Below are 23,297 nucleotides of genomic sequence, written 5' to 3' on the forward strand. Positions count from 1 at the left end.
ATAAAAGGTTTCCCTACAGCTCTGGATGTTTGGTGGCAGGCACTTGGGTAAGAGTGCTTTGCTATAAGGCCCTGTGAAGAGACACATCATAACCACATCATACTGCATCACACCACATCATAAACCCCAACACAGCCCTAGTCATACAGCCATAGGACTTGTAACTTCGTACTTCAGTTAAAGCTTGAATGATGGGAGTCATAAGGAAAAAGCCCCAAAAAACTACAAACTATTCAACATGGTTTATAACTAGAAACAAAACAGTTACTTGCCATAGATTATTCCAGATGCCTGGTACATCACAACAAGAATTCTGGATTTACAATGCAAATACATTTGGTAACTGGGATGCCAGTGAAGAGTTCACCTGCAATATCTACCAGGCTCCATTTCTTTAAAAGGGTATATTGTAAAAATAAATGTAAGTCTTCATATTGAAGGACAGGGAAAAGAAACTAAGAAGAATGGAAAGTAAGAGAACTACCAAGGCTAAGTATAAAGAAAGAAAAATAGATGTGTTTCCCCAAAATGGATGTGGTTGAAAGAAGTATCCATGCAAAAAGAGCTTGAGAGCTGCAAGAATTTGTCCTGATAACTACTCAAACCTTGCAATTTAAATTTAAAAACTGTCAGAGTCATCTGTCCTGACACTGTATCTTTAAGTCATCTTCGTTTAATGACTATTCAGTTCAGCTAATACATACTCTATTTCACATCCTGTGACTATGAAGGACATATTGTTAAAGATCATCCCCTGACGAAGGGATCACATACATGTGACACTACAGAAGAGGAAGAAGTTGAAAGAAAGTTTATTAATTGAAGCACTTTCATTCAAAAATAAATTTTGTGTTCTGGTATCTTAATGTGAAAAATCATCAGAAAACGTAAGGCAAAACCTCTCTATTTTTGTCTCTAAAACACAGTTATCTGTAATTCCACACAAAACCATATTTCCTAAAGACATAAGGTTATAATGTAAGTTGCTGTATTTCTGTAAGGTAAAGTTGCTATATTTTATTAAGGCAGTAATGACCATTTTGAATGGATTGAGAAGTGATAAGAAGCACTGCAAAAGTGCCACAAAACTAAATCAAACTGTGCATAATATTGACTTACCAAGAAATTATTTTTTCACGCTCCTTAACAAATACAGCACTTTAGTGACATCTTAATTCCGTCCTCTTGTTCCTATTTTGCAAATTATATTTTCCTCCTCCAGTACCATTCTCTGTTTTTAGTTCAAGCTGCCTACAGAATACTGCACACTTTGAGCAGGAAAGCAGGTAGACATGGGGGTAAACCAGCAATTAGGCCATGAAAAAACAAGCACTGTAAAACAGCTATTGCTAATCAGCATGAGATACGTTTACTCAATTAGATAGATGGAACTGTTATTGTGAACTCACATCCAAGGGATGGTCTCTAAAATTAAGAAGAACAGGGGGAAACAAAATGCACATTTGGTGATTTACAACCTTTCTATGCTAATTGGGAAGTGACAATGCAGAGCAACATAATGAAATAAGCAAATTTAGCAGATGCTTTGCACATAAGCTTCAGGAAAAAAATGATATCATTTTTTTTGCCTACAGTAACATGGATGCATCTCTTGTTCCTCTCTTGGGAGTCTTATTTAGTTTTTTAAGAAGGTAACTGACAGCTCATTCTGCTGCCCAGCTATCGCACTGCTACGGCTGACTAAATAATTCTGTACCAAATTTCAAACTCTGCTAGTTACAGGTGGTGACTCTCAGTCCTTCTTGAGTTCCCTGCCAGCAAGCCTACTAAGGCAGGGCAGGATGCCAGCCAGTGACACGGGTGAGGACTGGCCCCCTCTCTCACGAGTGACACCGGGTCACCCAGCAGACATGGGGGTTATGCCATGCTGCACCCAGCAGTGTGACAGGGGACAGCGTGGTGCTTCTCTCAGAGGTCAGGGGTGACCTGGAGGGGGAAATGTGCCAACCTCGCCCCTCTCACGTGTGGGCACTGCTACTGAGGTAACAAAAAAAAAAAAAAGCGACCTTTCAGTGACACAGGAATCTGCACACTACAATTGAATGACTTTATATTTTCATTTGCACTTCTGCTTTCAAAAAGTAGTCCTTTTAAAACATTAGTTCACAGATTTCAATGAGGAATGCATGCCAGCTATTATGAACAATGGCTATACACTGCTATCTGACAATTTAACAAGTTTTTAATAACCCAAGTCAAGACCCTTTTCAAGGGCCTATTTTGTGGTAGGTATCTCAAACATAATGGCAGGCCTCCCTAACAAGCATTAAATGCATTATTTTCCTAGATTTGGCCTGGGTCCACAATGCTCACTGAGGTGCTGAATGTTATCCATTTTCCCAAAATGGATTTGGCTACAGAAAAGTTGGGAATTACCACTGAAACTGGATCTCTTTGCTGATTTTACAAAATTAAGCTATTCTGTAAATATAAATTATGCAGCTGTATTTTAAGTGCCTAACGGCTTACGCGTACTCCAAGCTAGTAAATTATCACAGGGCACTCAATGCACTTGTCAGAATAAAGGAACTTAAAAGCATGCACTTAAGTATAGTAAATAAAGCAAGCATGCACATACAAACGCAGACAAAAAACTTTTTAAATTGTTCAGAAGAGGGTAGGTTTTTTGTAGGGTAGTTCATTGTCAAAAGCAATGAACTGAAAAAAAAAAGGAAAAGTCACCTATAATTATTCTGAATACTTTATTAAGGGAAATCTTAATTGCTTTCTCTGGTCTTTTATAAGAGTGTAAAGACTTTAAAGCACTTATTCCAACAATAGCATGAATCCATCTCTGAAGTCTGCATTCATGCATTTGGAAATTCACATTACGTTCACTTTCTATCACAAAAATCAATTCAATATGCACAAAAGAATCACTACACACGTTATTTAAAAAAATATTTACAGACAAAGAGAATACAAGAATGCTCAAAACTCAAGATGTCACTTCGGAAAATGTTTACTTCAAGATCTAGAATTTTGAGATCTCCTGCTCCTGTAAAGCAACATTTCTAGCAAGGTATGTTCTTTTTGCTATGATACATCACCTGAGTTTTATGCTTCTATTGGAAAAAAGCAGCAGCCTACTGCAAAATTAGCCACAAAATTAAAAGCTTATTTAAATTTAACAGCAGGACAGAAATATATAAAGCATGTATTTTAGGAGATTATAAAAATGTTTGTTCATATACATCCAGTGCAGAAGGCATTCATATTACATCTTTGTTTATTAAGACAGTGGTAAAAACTCACTCTGAAGTGTTTCAAGTTCAGCCTTAGCCAGGGCATCTTCTTTCGCCTTCATTTTTGTTTCTTTATATTCTACATATAATTGTCTGGCATCCTTTAAGAAAACGTTGCAATGGCATTAGCATCCTTATACAAACAAGTTATTGCAATGGCTCTGTTTTAAGTTCTCAATTAACCTCGAAAAAAATTTTAAGATATATTTGTTTCCTTGAGTTACATCAATTTTCTGTCTAGAAAGTATTTGCTCAGAATGTAGAATTTGTGTAATAAAGGTTCAAATGTAATAGCATTGATATTATAGACTATGATGCTCATTGACAACCTGAAAAGCAAAATGATTAGAGAAACTACCTACAGCTTTGGAAGAGGCCATGTACCCCTGCCTTTGTTGACATCAGCAATCTGGAAGTTCAACAGAGAAAGAAAAGTTTTTAATTAAAGTAGTGTGTGCAGGGACAAACAAAGGCAACTGCTAGGCAGCAGTCACCTTAGTGTGAACTCATTAAGGTAACACTAACTGCATGGTCCAGCTTGTTCCCCTTTCTTTTTTAAATCAACCTCCACATTGCTATTAAAGTGTTGAAAATAATATATATTGGTTTTTTCTCCAAGGATTAGATTCTAGTTTGAAATCTATATACCAAATGTATACATAAAAGTAGAAATCTTGCCACAAATACCACAATAAGGTACACGTTTCCAAAATCTGATGAATTAATAATTATAGATTTGCATTGAAAGCTTTCCAAATTGAACAACCAGATTGTTGAAGTAAGAAGTATGGAGAGTTTTCTTACTCTCACTTACCAGCTTAAGAGATTTCTATACTCATTCAAAACCAAGGAATTTATAATAGAAATGCTGAAATACACAAGTTGTTATTTATGTTTTCCAGGCATGCAGAATATCTATTGTATTACATAAAAATTACAGAATTAGATAAACCCAATTTTAGTTCTTTATAGCCAAAAATAATTTCTTGTTATTACACTAACAGTACTATTTTATAAATAAAAAGGGTGACTTAAACTTTAATGTAGAATGTATTGTAAAACAGTAGTAAATGTTTTTTTATAATTTCAACTATAATTCCATACATTTGAACACAACCTGGTATCATTAACATGAAATAAGACAACAAATCTTGAAAAAAAAAACAAACTGATGTAAGCAGTCATTATTGCTGCCTCTAATGGTAGAAATCATTCAAAACTCTTTCTTCCTGCAAAGATACTGTGACACAACAGTTGTTCCTCATGTTATGCTGGCATCTACCCCTGCAAAGATACTTGAGGGAGGTGGGAAAACACAGGACAGGAACCACGGCCCAGCTCTGAGCAGAACTTGGTAATGTTTTGGAGGCATCTCATCAATACAAGTCAGCAGGCTTGAAGAACAACTCTAAGAAATTGCCACAAAAGAACAGTAAGGTTCCACCTCCTTCCAAAATACCTCTTCTTACTCTCTATTTATCTTTACATTGGGTACAGGAAATGGGAAGTTATGTTTCTTTGCCAGGTGTATGTAGAAATCACTGAACACAGAAGTAATTTTAAAGAGTTTACATAACTTTTTGCTGCTGGAACATAACAGAAGAGAGCATCTCATGTGCTTATAAGTTTGGGGTTTGGGGATGGGGAAGAGGGGTTTTTTGGCGGTTTTAGTAGAACTGTGGCCAAAAAAAATGTGTAGGTACAGGAGGACTAGTATTAACATTTGAGGAAATGTATTCAGTTTCTATGTTAGAACATTAAATTAGAAAATTAGGATCAACATTGATTCTCTTTTTAATATATATTTTATATGTAATTATATTTATATTTTATATTTATTATTGGTTCTCTTATATATATATATATATATATTTACCTGAAATATGAATTCCCTACCACATATGGAAACTTTACTTATACTCTCCAGATCTGGACTATTTGCTTCATTAAGAAACAGGAACAGCCATAAATGCAATGGTTTACTTCTGCTGTAAGTTTGAGACATTTGGGTTGCGTGGCATACACAAGACTCAGACATACTGATATCCAAAAAACACTTTTGTTTAAGGCTATGATTTCAAAATGGCTACAATTAACTGGCATTTAAATTTAACCCATTTGACACTGAAAGCCAATATTTGATGCTAAATTCTGGTGTAAAATCCATTATTGCTTGTGGGATCTCCAGACAGCAGGCACTAGGGGGTAACTGTCAATCTCTCCAGCACGTCAATCACAGAACAATTGGAAATGTGGCTCAGATGAAAATGAGACACAATAGCTGAACAACAAAGAAAACTAGTCAGAAGCACATAAATGAAATTTGGTAGTATTGTTGCTTTATAGATATAAAATGGATTATCACTACAAATGGAGTAATATGCAGGTAATAAAGGCAACATCAGTCTTTTATCTTATTGATAAGTTTATTATGGCTGGTACCATAATAGCAAAAAAAAAAGGGAGACTGCACATTTTGAAGCACAGACAAATGTATACATATAAAGAAAAGCAAGGGAAAAAAATCAACTAAAAGCTTTATTCAAAATGGATTTTGAAGATTTGAAAATCAAATCCTTCCCAGAAAAGCATAAGAAATGGCTCTACAGGTTGTAAAAAGAAATTAAAAGGCATACCTGAGTAAAGATTTTAGCCACAGACACAAATTTTATGGGTATTAGACCTTACAGGTCAAAATGAAAAAAACACTAGAAAACCATTTAAAATAGGAAGTTCTTTGAAGAAAACTTCTGCCTTAACATAAATAAGCCCATTTCAATTTACTCCTCATTAGCTTTCAATCAGTCTAAACAGGAATATTCATTTTCAAGCATATTCAGTTTTGGTAGCATAAGTATTTAAAAATAGATTTATGTTCAGATTTTTTACTTTTCCAACATGATAAATTTAAGCAGTCGTTTTGTCTCAATGCAAACATTTTAGGGCCCTAAAGACACTGGCAACACCGATACAGTCTGTTCCAATCTAATGCTCCTCCCCCAAGAATCGGTAATGATTTTACAGCTCAAAATATGTGCAGCATCAAAAATTTATACCTGACATATACTTCATCTTCTAGAGGTAATAAACATAAGAAAAGTAACATTTTTGTACCTCTGGGGATGGAAAGATACAGAGAAAAGAGACACACAAGTACAAAGTTTGGAACGCTTCTAACTAAAAGCTCCACCTTACCTAATCAGAAATATTTTGTTCTCATTTGCAGGAGTTTAAGAAGTCTTCAGAAAGAGCATCAATACAAATACATTACTTCTTCTCATCAGCAAAGGAGTAACATGTAATTAGTTAAGCAAAAATAATAAAGAAGAGGGCTGATATATGTTGGTTTATTATACTACAATTTCAAATATAGACTTTCCAAAAAGGAACAGAATGAAGAAAGAATGTACTGGAAATGCAAAGTTCTGCTGTTAGTATTTCTAAATTTTATTAAACTGTCATATATAAGAAGTTCCTGTGTTTACCCTCCTATTTAATAAAAATTTTCAAAAAGTGTTGTGGAATAAAAATGAAAACACATATTTTCAATATTTTAATCACAAATAAGAACTAAGAATACTGAAAAATCCTTGAAAATATAGTTTCTCTCTTTATATCAGTATCATGTCATGTTAATAAATTTGAGATTGCCAAGAGAAAACCGAGCTTGTGTTATGCAGAAATACAGAAATATGTGATACTGGACTTTCAAGGGGTTTTTTTCCTTTGTTTGGGGCTTTGGGGTTTTGGTTGGGATTTAATGTGGGGTTTTTTTGTTTGTTGCTTTTAAATCAGCAGATACAGCATTTATTCAAACTGTGCTAATTCTAGAACCGAGAACTTCAGTTCTGAGTAAGACTCAGTCATTTTGGCCTCTCCTTGACTTTTGGAGAGGGTGATGAGGTTTCTTTGTTTGTTTGCTTTGCGGCTTTTTGATTTGGGCCATTTTTTCCTCCAGTTAATCTTGCTGGTTTTCTGGTCTACCTCAGAAACACTGGAGATTAGGAGAGGGAAGGAAAACATTGGAAACAACTTGCTGTATTTGTCATATGTGAATCTTCATTTCAGATTTTGTGATAGAATCAGTTCCACATCTTGGTTCCCTGGGTAAGGGATTGATACAAACAAAATGCATCCCCTCAGAATTTACAGTTAACTGAAAACTCTCCCACAAGCATACTTAAAATCAGTATATTGAAATAATCTTCTTTGGACTAATTTTTATTAAGTCAATCTATAGACTTAAAGATAAATACTTGTACGGAGTTTCTGAACCAATTTTTTTATTTTTTTGAGTGCAGTGTTATTGTACAATTTATATTAAAAAAAGAGAGAAAGGAATTAAATTAAATTTACTGCAACAGCTGACCTTCAATTTGCTATTTCTATGCAATAAAAATGCAAGCCATTATACCACAGCAAAAATACTCTTTGGATGGGTTTCTAAACCAGTGATTTCAACATGTTATGGTAAGAAATAATGTTAAAAAAAGAGTTGAACATAATGATTTATACTTCTCTTTGGCATTTTTACATCTTTGCCCAAAGGCAATCTGGTAAATAAATAAGAATTACATTATTTTCTCCTGTGTAATCAGAAAATCACGCTTCGACCTTGGAATAATACCAGGTGTGGCGAGGCTCTTCAGCTGTGCACAGCCTGTGGGCAGTTGCAGCCTGGTTCCCAAGCCTCCAGTGCACCAGGTGACCGGCAGCTGGCGGTGGCACTGCAGTACCTGCTGGGAATTCCACGTGCCCAGTGGTGAGACTAAGGCAGCCAGAAGTGGGAACAGAGGCCAGTGCTGCAAGGCCTCTCTGGGACCCATTTCACACCCCATGAAGCCTCATACCACAACAGAGCAGTTCAATTAACTGAGAGCCAGTATTGCCTCATACACAGGAGCTCCTGTTGGATCTATGCTCCTCTGACATGTGTGGTAGGACATGTAGACATACAGTAAGTGATCTGAAGAAGCTGCCACAGCAGAGCAGGCAGTTAAAAGCAAATTTGTTTACTGTCTTACATTTACTTGAAACTTTTACTATGCACCACATTTTGTCTCCAGAGCCTCAAACAATACCCTGTTAGGCACAAATTATTTTTGCTCACTTGCATACACCCAGAATACTTGTTTTACCATCCCCTCTCCTCTGACCTGCTTCTAAGCTTCTAATTGACCTCAGGGTCAAGAGCTTCATCCCTACTTTGGTTCTCACAACAGCTGTGAAATAGCAAGAAACAGAGCAAATGGGCAATCACTCGTGCCACACATCCTGCAACTGCTCACTCCCCACAAATTATATCAACATGGGTGCTGTACAGTGAATTGGAACACATCAAAACCCTGTAAAGCTGGGGAATAAAGATATATTTAACCTTACTGACTTGAATAAAGCCCTTTTTTAAAAAAAAAAAAAAAAAAAATTAAGGCATACATTATTAAATGCAATAAAGTTTGTTTTAATCTCCCACAATTTTATATAGTCAAATGTGAAGAGAAAAACAACTCACAAATACAACATTTGCTGATCTAATCAAATCTTGCTTAAAAGCTAACTTGCCAAAGGAGATGCCCTGCTGGCAAAGCCTCTTGAGTTTAATGACACATTGCCAATCCGTTTAAGGCCAAAGCTGAACCATCTCTAAACAGGTGTTGAACTGTGATCATGGATAAAAAGAAAACCTGAGCAAAAAATGCCAAGAAATTAAACACCTCTGGGTCACTAGTTTGAATCTATTCCAGGCTACTAAATCAGCTACAGTAATTACCATCTGGTAGCCTACATAAAAATAAATTACTGGCCTTTTTGTTTTAATTCACTCTGTGCCACACAAAGGTCTTTATAAACACAAGTTTCAATTGTAATTGAAAGCTTTGTTGATAATCTCACTGGGTTATACCCAGTGCAACTACATATTGAGCACGAACTGCCTTCTCATTACTGGCAAGCCACCAGAAGTCCTCCCATCAGCTCACTGCAAGGGTGTGTGCACTACACCTACAGGATTAGAGACAAAAGAAGGACACTTTATTTCCTTATAAAGAACCCATTTCTGTCTGAAACAAACAGAAATGCTTTCTGTTTCATTACCCTCAGGACAAGGGCTCATAATTTAGTTGGTGTAAAAATAAAGCCATTCATTGCTAAACTTCACCACATCAATGTGGAGGAAAAGTAGTTGAAAGGAATACTAAGAAACACTCCTATCTTCTGTTTTCTGAAGGAAATATTTAGTGAAGAATAATTAACAATATTTTTTAAAAGACCACGTTTCTTAAGTTGCGTGTCTGCACACCCCAAGAAAAATCCCTAGTCAGCTGTTTTTGGAATAAACTGCAATTTATTTATGACAGTTCTTCCACAAAAGAACAAATTAACACAACTGTCTGTTCCATAGTGCATACGCTACTTGAACTGAAATTCTTGCACACTACATGTAGCTAGTTTATTTCTTTCTAAGAAGAAATTTTAGTTCCAATGATAGTTTTAATTGAATTTTTGTGGGGTCTTTCCCCTTCTTCTTCTTTTATCTATTTTTGTAAATAAAAAACCTTCTTCCCGGTCTTTCTCATGAAAGAGTTAACTATAAATGACCTTAGAAACAATTTGCATTCTTTTCCTATCTTTTTCTTAACCACATTATAAGAATTAAACTTGGCAATAGTCTATGTAATTTACACTCCACCTAATGCTTCTTTCATAGCACAGATATTTGATTTATGATACATTTTACATATTCTACTCCCTTCGTTTCTTCAAACAAGCTTAAAGATACTGTTTTCACCCCTAAATTAAACTGAACGAAATGCGTGGATATAAAAACCTATGTAGTCTCTCTCAAAATACAACTGCCAACAGTTTAAAAAAACCACTCATTTTCTTAGTTTCTCTCATCCTCTCGCCCATTTTGCTTCCAGTTTCTTGACATAAAATGCAGGCTACAATAAAATGCCATAGGCCATCACAAGGGCATGCAAACAAAGCATTTTTCCTCAGTGAAGGCCCACCTTAATTATTTTAAGTGCCTCCTTCTGAAATCTGACATTTTGAAGGAGGAAGGGAAGTAGGAGAAAGACACTCAATTGGACAAATGAGAGCCAGGCATGGGCAGAAGCTCAGCAACCTGAACCCACGGACAGAGCTGCTCTAAGCAAAATATTCACATTAACTAATGGAGGCAGAGAGGGATGCTAGATAAAAGAAATTCAATATGAGAACAAAAAGTTTAAATAGACCTCTGCCTGTATTTTTTGTGTTGTTGGGGTTTTATTTGTTGGTGGTGTTCTTGGTTTGGTTTTGTGTTTGTTTTGTTTTGGGGTTGTTTTAAATAAAGTCTCTTCTGAGGAAGAACTTGTGTACACAGGCAGGTGGTTTTGTTTCCTTAATTTGAGGAAACAGTTTAGCTGTTTCACCAGCAGGGCTTTGAAAAACTCAATGGCAGAAGAAACATCCAATTAAAAGTATTAACTCTTACCCTACCCTGTCCCAAACAGGGTTCATTTAAATATGGATGCATTTTTAGAAGTCCATCTACAATTGCACTAGTTGCAGGTGAATGACAGCCAATTTTGAAAACAACTTGTTGGCTCTTAAATGACTGAAGAAATCCTTAGAATTAAAGTAATAAACAACTAAAATTTGTAGTGTCCATTCTGATGTCAACCACTGCAACACCATGTTAAATAATCTGCATGGGTAACCTGGACATATAACACTACCCAGTATCTGTAGGATCCTTCTTCTTCTAGAAAAACTGCCCTAGTGATTCTACTTACATTAAAAGCATGAAATACTCAGAAATCTCAAGCCTGTGTTAGTGTTGAAGAGAAAAACACTTATATTCAAAACAGGATTGCTGTACCAGGGTATAATCTTACAAGTACAGATAACTTTTTACTCTATGTTGGTAACTGCAATTAAGGCAGAACTTGCCTTAATAATCTGAATTAAAAATAACTCAAAAGAAGCCCAGACTCTCTGTCCAGGACAACCTACCAGGTATCTTTTCAACTGTCATTTCAGAAAACAGCTCCAACATGAGGTCACTGCTGCCTTTACACTCTTCAGAAGAGGTAATAATTCTTTAAGTATTGTTAACTAACAACCTACAGTAATTTATTTCAGTCACCTGAAGTCCTGAATATTCTTAATATTGAAGATTACATATGATGTATTGTATTTTAACTTACATAATTAGCAAGTCACATTAAACAACAACAAAACAAACCCTGCAGTTAAGCAGTAGTGTCATTCATATATGGGGCAATTTACTCTAGAACCTCCATCTCTTCTCTTCCTCCTTGCATCGAAGCCTTTCTGCTCTGACTTTCTCTACATCACGCTTCCCCTGCCACCAAACCCCTGTTTGGTAGTCTCCAATTTTCCAGAAGTTATTGGACTTGGTTTTTTCTACTACCATTAATTCAATGGATCAGGAATCCAAAGAAAGGCTAAGTTCTACAAAGCACAAAACATGACTTTTGTTGTATTTATCTTTTTTGCCTATTCTAAGCAGACATAGGAGTTGCTTTTTGAACAGCAAATCTGAAATCTGTTATACTGATGTAACACTCTATCTTAATGTCATAAAGTGATAAGAAGCCCATAAGAAGTCCTAATTTAAAATTATTCATGAATCTTACTATATCCTGTATTTTTTTGAATATTTTACAATCAAGACAGAAGGGAAAGTACTATAATTATGAATAAACTTTTAAAAATGCAGCAACAGTTTGCTGACCTTAATTATTTTCTATCCGACTCACCCCAGTGAGGGATGAGCATCAAAGCTTAATTGGGACACAACAGTTGATTAAGCACAATTAATTTGCTTTAAAACTTGCAAAAAGAAAGGTTTCTTTAATAAAATGCCACATAGTTCTGATGAAATTTTTAAAAGAAGAAGAACTATTAACTTTTGCATCTCTTTGTAGGAAAAGTTAAAGGCTATAAAAATGGATGCTGAGAGACCAGACTGTATTGCATTTATAACTTTTACAAGGTTTTTGCTAACAAGGTATGAATTCTGAACTACAGGCTTATTTCCATCTTGAACATAGACAAAAACCAAACACTGATGACATTTATACTACTTGTACTTTTAAATTAATACCCAGTATTTCTCTAAACCAAGGTAAATCCACCTTGCATTCCCTGATCCATATTAGCAGAGACAAGGGTATTAAAAACAAAATCATGCATTCAAGGGAAAATAAAAGAAAGAACAGGTGATACTAAAAAAGTTATTCTGATAACTGATCTGACAATACTTACACTGGTTGAATATCAGCTAAATTTTACAGTTTACAGTATTAGATTAAAACCCACAATTGTGAGCAAGTCTGTCACACTGATGTTCACAAATTACAACCATACCTTTGTTACTTTATCTTAGTAATTCCAGGTATCAATTTGTATCATTATTCAGTGAATTAAAGAAAGGAAACTCAATCAGAAAAACCAATTTCACTGTTACCTCAAATTTAAATGACATATTAAAATTTGCTATGAAATTGCCAATTTGAGATAAAAGTACTTCTGTCAAAATCCCTTAAAAGACATTGCTATTCCTAATTAGATGGATATATATCACTCTTCTCCCATCATTTATTCTTGTAGTTTTGCCTAACAGAAGCTGCTTCCCTAGCACGTTAAGATTAATATCCAGTTGGAATATATTCATATCCCCATGAATTTGATATTAAAATTGCCTTCAAAGAGTAATTTATACACACACACACATATATGGTATGTGCTTGAGCCAAAATATTAATTAAGAACAAGTGCTAAGTGCTACACATCTGATTATGCATAATAATATCATCAAGAAAAATAAAGTAATACAATTTAAAATTATTACTATTACCTGGAATAGCTGAGGTAAAGCTTTCACTGTGAGACAAAACCATATTCCCAGCTTGCATGGAAGTAAGTCATGCCATTGTGGTTTGTCCAGTATTCTGCAGTCAAATAAAATTGTAGGTTTTTCATTATTGCCACACAATCTCCAAAGAAACAAAAGCCAAAGAAATTTCCCATTATCATTTACGATGATTAGCATTTGTCAACTCCCACAAAAATGTCTAACTACATAATATTAAACATACATTTTGAATATTTAATTCAAAATATGTAACAGTTAACTTCTAATAATTACTGTATTTTGATCTCCTTAAAGGGCTTTTCTTCAGGAAAATAAATTCATAACCCACATAATCAGTTTCAAAAAAACCCAAATCAAAAGAACACTCAAGCCTCAACCAAGTGTTCACAAGTGCTGACAACCAGATATGAAGACTGTAGCATAAACAAAACAATACACAAAAATTAATGTCATTTGCAGTTCACTGGAGCATTACTCACTGATGTCATCAGGAAAGACGACAGGCAGAATGGTCTCTGATCTCCATCCCACATTGATCCAGTTCATACCCCTGCTGTGTGAACTATTTAAACCCTTTATTTCTTTCTATGAATCAATAGAAGAAATGGTGGTATCTTTTGGAGCGTCCTGAAAGTCACTATTTCCCTATGTGTTCCTTGACAAACAATGCGTTAGAAGCCTTTACCAACATGCTTGTTTTTAAGTTGATCAGATAAAAAGCATTTCATCAGACAAGCATTAAAACCCCATTAAAACTCCTTGCTTGGTATAGTAACAAACTAAGGTTCAAATTAATTGAAATTCATTAATTGTAATCAAAGGCAAAAACCTTTAAAGACGGAAAAAGTCATAAAGTCTTCTAAAATCAACTTATAGAAATATTACATTTTGATAAGCCAGATATCATTAATTCAGCCTTAATATTTCAATTATTGTTGATCTGCTGGATAAATTCCACATGTTAATTTACAAATCAAAACCTGAAAACACATCTACACTTGCACACTTTGTATCAGCAATGGCTGTTGCTACAAATACTGTTACTCTTCTCACAAAACATTTCAAAGATGCAAAGGGAAAATGGCAGAACTAAACCAGTAACTGACAAAATGTTTAAAATGCAGAAAACAAGAGATTTCCTTCCCACCTTTCATTTTTGTCTAGAGCAGCGAGTTTGGCTTCATCTGTACTCCTGACGCCTGTTTTTTTCTTCTTCTCCCTCTTTTTTCTGCTAAGCAGTTCATCCTGATGTAGAAAGAACTATGGTTACAGGTTATCATTAGCATGTAAACCACAAATGTTACTGGGACTCTTCTGTGAAGGGTAAACAGTAGAGTAGCATTTATGCAAATGCATCTGGAGTCCTACATGATTAAGTAAAATGATCTATCTTAACAATAACTGTTGCCATGGTATCCAGTCTTTAAACACACATGAAGTCCAGTTCTGTCACTCATGTGTATCTCCATAGCAATCAAAGTTTTCTAAGAGGAGAAAGCATTCAACTTCCCTCCTTTCTCATTCATCAACTTCGATAATGCAGTGGAAAATAAAAAAAGTAAACAGATGCTAATGTATGAATATTTTTCAAGTTATGCTAAGTCTTCTTCCTAGTCTACTAAGTGCAACAGACTTTTCTATGACAAAAAATAAAATTATCAAAAAATAATGTGGTTTATACTGCTTACCAATTCCCCACCGTTAACAAAAGCCCACAACAAAAAAGCATTTAGCTAAGAAGAAAGGCAAACCAAGTATGAATTTTATACTAATAAAACCTGATTATTTTTAAACACCACTTAGGAGAACCACAGACATGACTACAGTAGCATATTATTCTGCATCAACAAATGACAGAAGAGTTTTACTTTCTCTTCTTCCTTTCAGTTAAAAACCAAAGGACTATCTCTTGCAATTTATTACCGATTCTAGGAAAACTAAGTGGGTTTTAGACTACTATTTTTGACATATTAAATATCTCATGCTGTAATTATCACCATTTAAAATATAATCCTTTTAAAATATGAAAAATGCAAATTTAAACAAGGGGAAGTGGTAAAGATCTCTATAATATGCAAACTTCTGCAGGAAATTCAATACTAATAATTGAAGCAAGTTTGATTTATTACCAATACTTACCAGCTGTTTTTCCAGGTAGATTGACCAAACCACAGCATAATGACCCACTGTGAGTATAATGAACAAGAGTAATGCCAGCTCAGCATTGCTCATTTTTCTCACCCGCCTGTAGTAGAACACAGGCTGTCGCCAATCTGGTAGTCCATTGATCAGAATATCATCATACCTACAGTAGCAAACATAACAGGTTTCATGGAGAGCTAAAAATTAAATAAGCCAAACCATCCAATTATAAAACAAAAGATAATCCACAGCGCGCTTGAATAATACACACACAAAAGATCATTTTGTAATTTTTTTATTTTTTTTTTTAAGAGAGCTATGTCTTGTTTTGTCAGCAGCTAGGCTTGCATCTGGAAACAAACAAGCCAGAACCAAATGCTTGGGAAATATTCCTAGTCTTTTGCGGGGAAAAAAAAAAGTAATTCAAACGCTCCTGCAACACTCCCCACACACACTCCCTGCCCATCAAGCCCATCCAAGTTCATTCACTTCTGAAATAAGAGGCTTCAAAAACGTAGATGTGTTCTACCTGCCCAGTAATCAGTGGCCAGGTCTCCGTGATAGAAGTAAATAACAACCCACTAAGTATTGTGGGTAGCAAAGAACAAATGTCTCAAACACTAGAAACCCTTTTTTCTCTTACAAAGTAAATGCACAAGTGCTGGTGGGAGAGGAGAGGTATCTTTGCTTTTTTTTGGTCCTTTAGTAGCACCATATCCATTAGGTAAAAACCTGCCAGACTTAACATTCATTCAGCGTAAGATATGAACTTAAGTTAGAGCCTTCAGATTGATGTTTGAAAACAAAGTTCACTACTTTTTTATTTTCTATTTGAAAAGCTGTCTCCAAAATAAATCTATTTTGAGACAGTTTAATTTTACTAACACTACTAACTGTACAGAAAACATTTTATGACAATTTGTCTGTTTTCCTTCACACAAATATTTTGAAACATCATAGTATGTCTGGGGTCTTTTATTTACAGTATAAAATAAATTTAAAAATAAACAAACCACAGACACGCAAACCAGATTTTTTTTAATTAACTTTTCAGAGTAAAATTTCAAACAAAAATCTCTACAGTAAACTCAAAAACCTGTATGTTTAAGATACACAACCTGTTAATCTTAAATTGAACATGACTCATTACATATTCTAATCACACCATTTCCAGAATTAAATCTGCACTGAAAGGCCTAATTTGGTGCAACACATTGACCAAAATATTTTAATTAAAAATATTCTGAGTTAGTCGCAGGCCTAATTACAGGAATAGAAATAGGGCCTATATTGTCATGCAGGTCAGTAGAACTCAGTAGTAGGTTTTTCTCAAGTAAATTGACCAATCCAGGAATAATAGCGCAGCTGCTAAACTGCCAGTCTTGACATGTAAATCAATTTAAATGCAACAACTGCACTAGCTACTTTGATAGTTATTAAATTGATACCTTGGAGATGTACTAAAAAAAGATTCCACATGCAAATTCATTTTTTAAGCAGAAAAAGAGGCAGTGGTTTTCAATTAAAAAATACACTTTAATTTAGTGCATATCTAGAAAGCTGACTTCTGATAAAACATTTGTTCAAGTTGTCACCGTTATTTCTATGCAAAAGATTTAACACCTCAGGATTCTTCTGTGTTCTGAATGCTACCAGAAGTAAAATTCATATAACAAAATTCTGTCTTCAATGATAACTACAAGAATACAAAGAAAAATATCCATTATTGTAAAACTTGAAATAGTAACTTCTTTCCTTTCCTAGTAAGTCAAAACGAATTAGCTACTGATGCCTTAACACAAATGCTGTTCAGAAAAATTGCGCAGGATGTTATTCCAAAACTAAAACTTCTACTTTACTTTTTTTTAAGAAATAAGTAGAAGTTTTAGCATTTAAAAAAATAATGCATTTACAAAAGATTTTATTGACAATAGAATGTTTTTAGAAACAAAACCATTTTTAAAAAAAATTAGGTTCATAACAAGGTTTCACATAAGATGTTCTTTTGAAAGCTTCGGAAAAATACATATAGAAGCAAGTAGTTTTTTTAATACTACTATAAATTTATTAAGCAGCTGCCTTTCTTATACGCTAATGGTTGTAAATTGACGTACTGAAAAAGTGGCCGCTGATTAAATAAGGCCCATATATGCTGATGGTAATAATATAGTAATATGTAAACCAAGATTTCAAACTAATGTTTGGCAACCATATTCTATTATAAATTATCTGTTGAGAAAAAATAAATTAAGACAGCAGAGCCTCTTGCATTAAGCGCTTTAAACAGCACTCGGTATTTACCAGGCTACGTCCCCTGCTCTGAACAACAGTCTCCAAGGATTAAGTCTCAGAATCAATGCTCTATTGATTTTACTATCAATGAGCATTATGGCTCACACGACTGGCCATTTTAAGGGAAGATAGCTTCTATTATAACCCACTTTTTAGAATATATACTGTTAAAAGATAAATCACTGCTTTCAATAGTCATTAAGCTCTGTATTTGAAAAATAAAGATATCAATGATTTTTAGGTTTTCAGCTGGAAAATGATCCTACTGAAACTCAGAAGCTTCCCATAATTTTAAAATCTTGATTTTTGAAATTTATAATGTCGTTTAATTAAAAGTAAGTTTCTCATTAAAGTATTTCTTTATAGAAACTTATATTAACTGTGAAAGACAGCTAATCCGTGTGCATCAAGAACTACATTCACAATTAATTACAAAGCATTCTTTTGGCAACCTATATTAATTATAAATCTATGTAAGGAAAAAAAACCCCAAGCTGAAAATATATATCTGCAGTATTTTTCCCTAAAACATATGCACACAGAATAAGGCAAATTTTTTACACATGAGTATGCCTACCAGTTACCTCTGAAATGTACCAGTCAACAAGCTGCAAAAACCCCAAAGCACTCGTACAAAACAAAAAGACAAAACCAAATCCCCACTTAGAAGTATGTTGAATATTTACTTTAAAACTCAGGATTCTATACAAGACTTGTTAGTCTTCTAAATAACAAGTAACAAATTGCAAGACTATTAAAATTTCTTTCTTCTGTAAAATTTCACAAAACAGTTTTTAGAACTCTTGTGAATCAATTACATTGCAAGAAAAAAATCCATTAACTGTAGTAACTAATTACAGTATCACCTATTTCAATATAATTACAATTTACTTTTCCCTTTAAGAGAGCCACTCCATTTCATATTTCAAATTATTTCAGAGATCTGATATCATTTATATACTATAACCTTGAATTAATGAGATCTATTCTGAACTACGGGAAGACTGCACTGGTACTTTTTATTTTGGGGGTGCCTTTTTTCCTCAAGCTGTCAAAGAATTCCAGTGTGGCGTCAGTTAGCACAATTTATACCTATGAATACGGACATTTAATTATAATGAGAACTAAAATAAACACCTTTCTTACTCTAAACAAGTATATCTTGATTCCTTTGCAAATGCTTGCTGTAATCAAGCCCACGTTGTTACAGAGGATGGGCCTGGTAAGTAATACAAGCTCCTTAAAATGGTAACAAACAATGAAAATAAAATCTAAGATTTTTGCCTAATTACAATTAACAGAAGTGCATAAGACTATTTTTTCATAAATTAAAATAGTCAAAGGCTAATAAATTGATTTAACAATAAATGCATCTATCTCTACATACTCTAAAGATAAACTTTGTAGAATTTTACACTCTAGCAAAATACACAGTGTGTACACAAAACAAAAATTTGTGTTCTGCTGCATGGATGTTTAATGTTAAACAGTGCTACATTAAACAAAGCTGCACATACATTTACTGTTAGAATATTTGAATGTTTTGATTATGTATCACTCCAAGTGTGATGACAAAAGTACTAACACGTAATACTACTATATTCTGTAGTACTACTACTGATATTAGTGTACCTCACAAGCAACTATAACTTTCTCAAAAAAGCAAACCACATTTTAAAGCCCTGTACCGTAACTGTCAGTAGACGAAATATAACATTTTAAGAAAGGCTTCTGCCACCAGATAAAGTAAAAATACACTGATGGTTTTAGAAAAATAATTACATGTAGCTGGCCAACAGATCCACCTTTTTAGAACACTGTTTCTCTACTCACACAAACAACACCTTTGACGTTCGCCAAGATGCGGAGAAGAGGTTTTATTGTTTCAAAGTGAGTTCATCACTCTCTCATACAGCCTAAGACCTTATTCCTGCCTTTGCTGCTTCCAGTGTCTGTGCACACAGGACCAATGCTGCATTACATCACTTTGGAGATGAACAGTGAGAGGCAGGTACAGCTAACTTCACTACAGAAGCAGAAGCCTGCAGCTCACTCTTCTCTCAGAGGTGGAACCCCATGTTCCAAATCATTTAGGTGCCTAATTGTGAATTCACAGCTCAACTGCCAGAATTTCTCACCAACCTGTAAGAAGTAGAACTAATTTCCATCTCATCCTCATCAGGTCTTCAGGCCAGGTTTAAAAAAAAACCCTCAAGAAAACAAACACCCAGAGAAATCTGGCAGAAAGCCTTGTTACAGTGTCTCTGGAATGAGTATAAAACTGTGTTAATAAGCCCTGAGAGACCAAAGGTGCATAGTTTTTCCCCAGTGCATGGGCATCACAATAAACTTCGAGCCTCTTCAGCTAGGTCCATCACCTCACATAATGCAAAGGCAAATATCAACAACTAAAGTAGAAAGATTCCAAAAAACAACAACTCCCCACTTCCCTTTGCTGTAGAGTTGCAAGAAACCCTCGAATTACCTTACAAGAGAAACTGTACTACAGGGAGAGCAGCTCCTACCACACTTACTTAAGACTTGTATTAGAGACGTGCTACAACAACGCCTTACAGGACACAGGACAGGCCACCCTCTGTTTACGAGCTCAACAGGGTTTATCATTAGACTATGCAATAAACCGGAACAACAAAGGTTTTCTCAGAGCAATAAGACCAGATAGTTCTGCTCAACATGTTATTTCTAAACTCAGTATATTGTTTCCAGAAAATTCTCTGACAGCAACACTATTTAATCCACTACATTTATATTTATTAAACTATAGAATCAGTACCAACCATATATCCACATCGTGCAAGAAAAATATGACATTGTCTATGTACAAAATAAGTTACTGACAATTAAATCAATCTAAGTTAGAACAATCTACTGCTGCTTTAACTTCTCATTTGTAATCACTGCCGCACTTATTAAGAGTAGTTGGGTACATTAGTCACGCTGGTAACGTATGCAAGGTTTAAACCACAACTTTTACAAACTACTGCATCACAGTTCCATGCAAAAAGCTTCTATTACAGCTGCAAGGAAATTCCTGCAAGTTCCATGATGGAGCTAAATTCCAGAGAGGCAATATCCCAAAGTGTACGTAAACAATGTTACAAACGAAAAGTTGGGAAGATTTGGGGGATAACTCACTTCAAGTGGTCTGAAATCACTTACCTAACATTTTTTTTTTTAAACTTTCCTGAAGTGTAACTTCACAATGAAATTCTCTTTAGAGGGATGAAATAAAAAAAAATACAAATTTCCAAAAGTGCTTCTATGAAGTACATTTTCATGACACTTGAAGAGGGGATTAACAAAGTACATAATCTGTAGTATAAACCCCGGACTCCTGCCAAGACATCTACAAAGCCAAAATCCCTTCAAGAAATGTCTCATAAAACTCTGGTTGAAGACTTGTAAGCTGAACGATGATTTACTAAAACTCCAACCCAAAAGCAAAACTCTTTTTATATCTCAGTTCTCCTGGTAATCATTGGTTGAAATGCCTATTTGTTTAAAAAAAAAAAAAAGTTCAAAATAGTCTTCCAGAAAGCAGATCAGCCCCAGGTTTTCAGTTCTTTATCCTATCCCCTTCAGGTTCTGTTGGAACTGCTCCTGAAGTAGCAAGGACAACTAGCATTTATTAAAAAAAATATGCTACATACATCAAAGTTTATAATATTAGAGATAATACATCTGAAAGAAAAAACCCCTATGAACTAAGCAACAGAAAACAATGCTGAAGATGACATACACTGGAAAAAAACCCCTAAATATCATGCAACAAACCTTGTATTGACACAGGGAGGTATGACTGACAGTTGAATAGGTGGCCAATATTTTTAACCACAGTTTTTAATAAAATAAGCAATGATAATTGGCACAACTGAGAAAAAAACTGTTAAGAGATTTAAAAAATTGCTTGAAATAACAGCTGGCTTTTAAAATTCTTTCAAATACTAGTTTTAAAGGAGAAAAAAAGTCTATCATGAAAAAATACCACCTTTCCCTTTAAGCCACATACAATCTTTAATTAAACATCTACCTAGGAATTACAAACTCGAATTATGAAAAAAAAAAAATCATCTGATGTGTTACAATTAAGTCAAATAGGACTTGAATACAGCATTGGTATGAATGCTTTATTTAAGAACCTGTGCAATTTAACTTACGTCTGCCTCCTTTCTTCATCCTTTAAAACCTCATAGATGGCCACCAACTAAAACAAACAAAAAAAAGAAAACAAACACACAGAAAGACTTTACTTTATGATTGAGTTTATAAAGTTTGAATAGTAGTATCATATTTACATCTGCCAACGAATGACCTCTGCCAATTTTCACTTTTCCCTACAAGACTAAGAAGCAAACCCAATATGCAAAACAAACAGTGACATATTCATATACAAAGTGTCATCAGACACAAACAAGCAACTCCTGCACAAGACTTTGTACCCTCCTCACATCTGTCAAACTGAGTCTTGTTTCAGTTACATCTTAAAAATAGGTATCACTTGTTTCATCCTAAAGAGCTCAGTGAAATTAAGTAGGCTGTATTTAGTCATCAGAGCTACATTACAAAGCCACGTTGTTTCTATAAAGATTCAAAGACTGAAAATTAAATAATTAAAACAAATAATTTTCATTAAATTATGCCTACCCAGGTCTTGTGTTGAGAATTGATTAGAAATTTTCCACACTGCTTTTGAAAGTGCAAAACATATTTTCCTCCTAAGAGTATAAGTATTATGTTCAAATTATTTTTAATATACAGGTAAATACTAAATCCAGGCTATTCAACAAGTTAATTCCAAAAAAGCGTATTTGGGTTTAGCCTAGCTACATCAGGGGAAGTGTAATTCAATGTTTAACTTATTCATTTCAAAGGTGTACCATTATTCTTACTAAAATGACAACATCATAAAAAAAAATTTGATTCTATTTGCCCTAAAACTTCTATTGCCACACAATGCACTTACTTGCCTAAACTGTGTTTCCGCATTTTCATCTTTATTCTTATCTGGGTGTAAAACCAGCGAAAGTTTTCGATATGCTTTCCGAATGTCTGCAGATGAAGCATCCTGAAAAAAAAGGAAAACAAAGCAATTTGTCAGAAACTGATTCCCTGAACCTTCTTAAGATCTGAAGACAGCCAACCAAGTGCAGGAACTAAGGAAACACACTTTGAGACATCTAACAACCAAAACTGCAACCACCTCACCCTAAATGACTTAACAGTCATTCAGTCCAATTCGTCTTTCATTGTAACTCCCTTCATTACCATACATCCATTACAACGACATTTGCCAATACTTCCAAACACTTTCTTGCTTAAAACCTAACCCAGGCACCTTCTGCACCATTTAAAAGTTCAAATGAAAACTGAAAATTATTGTATCTGCATATCTTCAAGACAGACGTAATTTCAGCAAATTATCATGCTCAATTTCCCAAACTCAGGACTTGTTAAGAACTCTTCCCTTATTAATATTTACGTGCAATTCACTCCTAATAGGACTTCCATTCAACTTCAGCTTCAGTATGTCTAAAGAACTGCATTTTTCTAAAGTAGCTTCAAATTGTGGTCTTGGAGCTATACTGTAGCACTGACATCAATCTGAACCTTAACCATTATAAGAACTCCACACATTTTAGGAGAAAAAATAAAACTCAAAATGTAAAATGATATACCAACTTAGCTGCACA

General features: G+C 34.5%; 1 protein-coding gene across 1 annotated transcript in view; it reads right to left on the minus strand.

The window, feature by feature from the left end:
* Nucleotides 1–23,297, minus strand: part of DNAJC1 (DnaJ heat shock protein family (Hsp40) member C1) — a 107,470-nt gene that overhangs the window by 47,226 nt on the left and 36,947 nt on the right. Inside the window, exons 2-7 of the mRNA XM_064635149.1 lie at nt 22,571–22,672; nt 21,765–21,811; nt 15,292–15,457; nt 14,300–14,397; nt 13,135–13,228; nt 3,277–3,367 (exon numbers count right to left, since the gene is read on the minus strand). Coding sequence (XP_064491219.1) covers nt 3,277–3,367; nt 13,135–13,228; nt 14,300–14,397; nt 15,292–15,457; nt 21,765–21,811; nt 22,571–22,672 — 598 coding nt within the window. The remainder of the gene's footprint in view (nt 1–3,276; nt 3,368–13,134; nt 13,229–14,299; nt 14,398–15,291; nt 15,458–21,764; nt 21,812–22,570; nt 22,673–23,297) is intronic.

This window comes from Pseudopipra pipra, chromosome 1, assembly GCF_036250125.1.
Source record: "Pseudopipra pipra isolate bDixPip1 chromosome 1, bDixPip1.hap1, whole genome shotgun sequence".
Taxonomy (NCBI): Eukaryota; Metazoa; Chordata; class Aves; order Passeriformes; family Pipridae; genus Pseudopipra; species Pseudopipra pipra.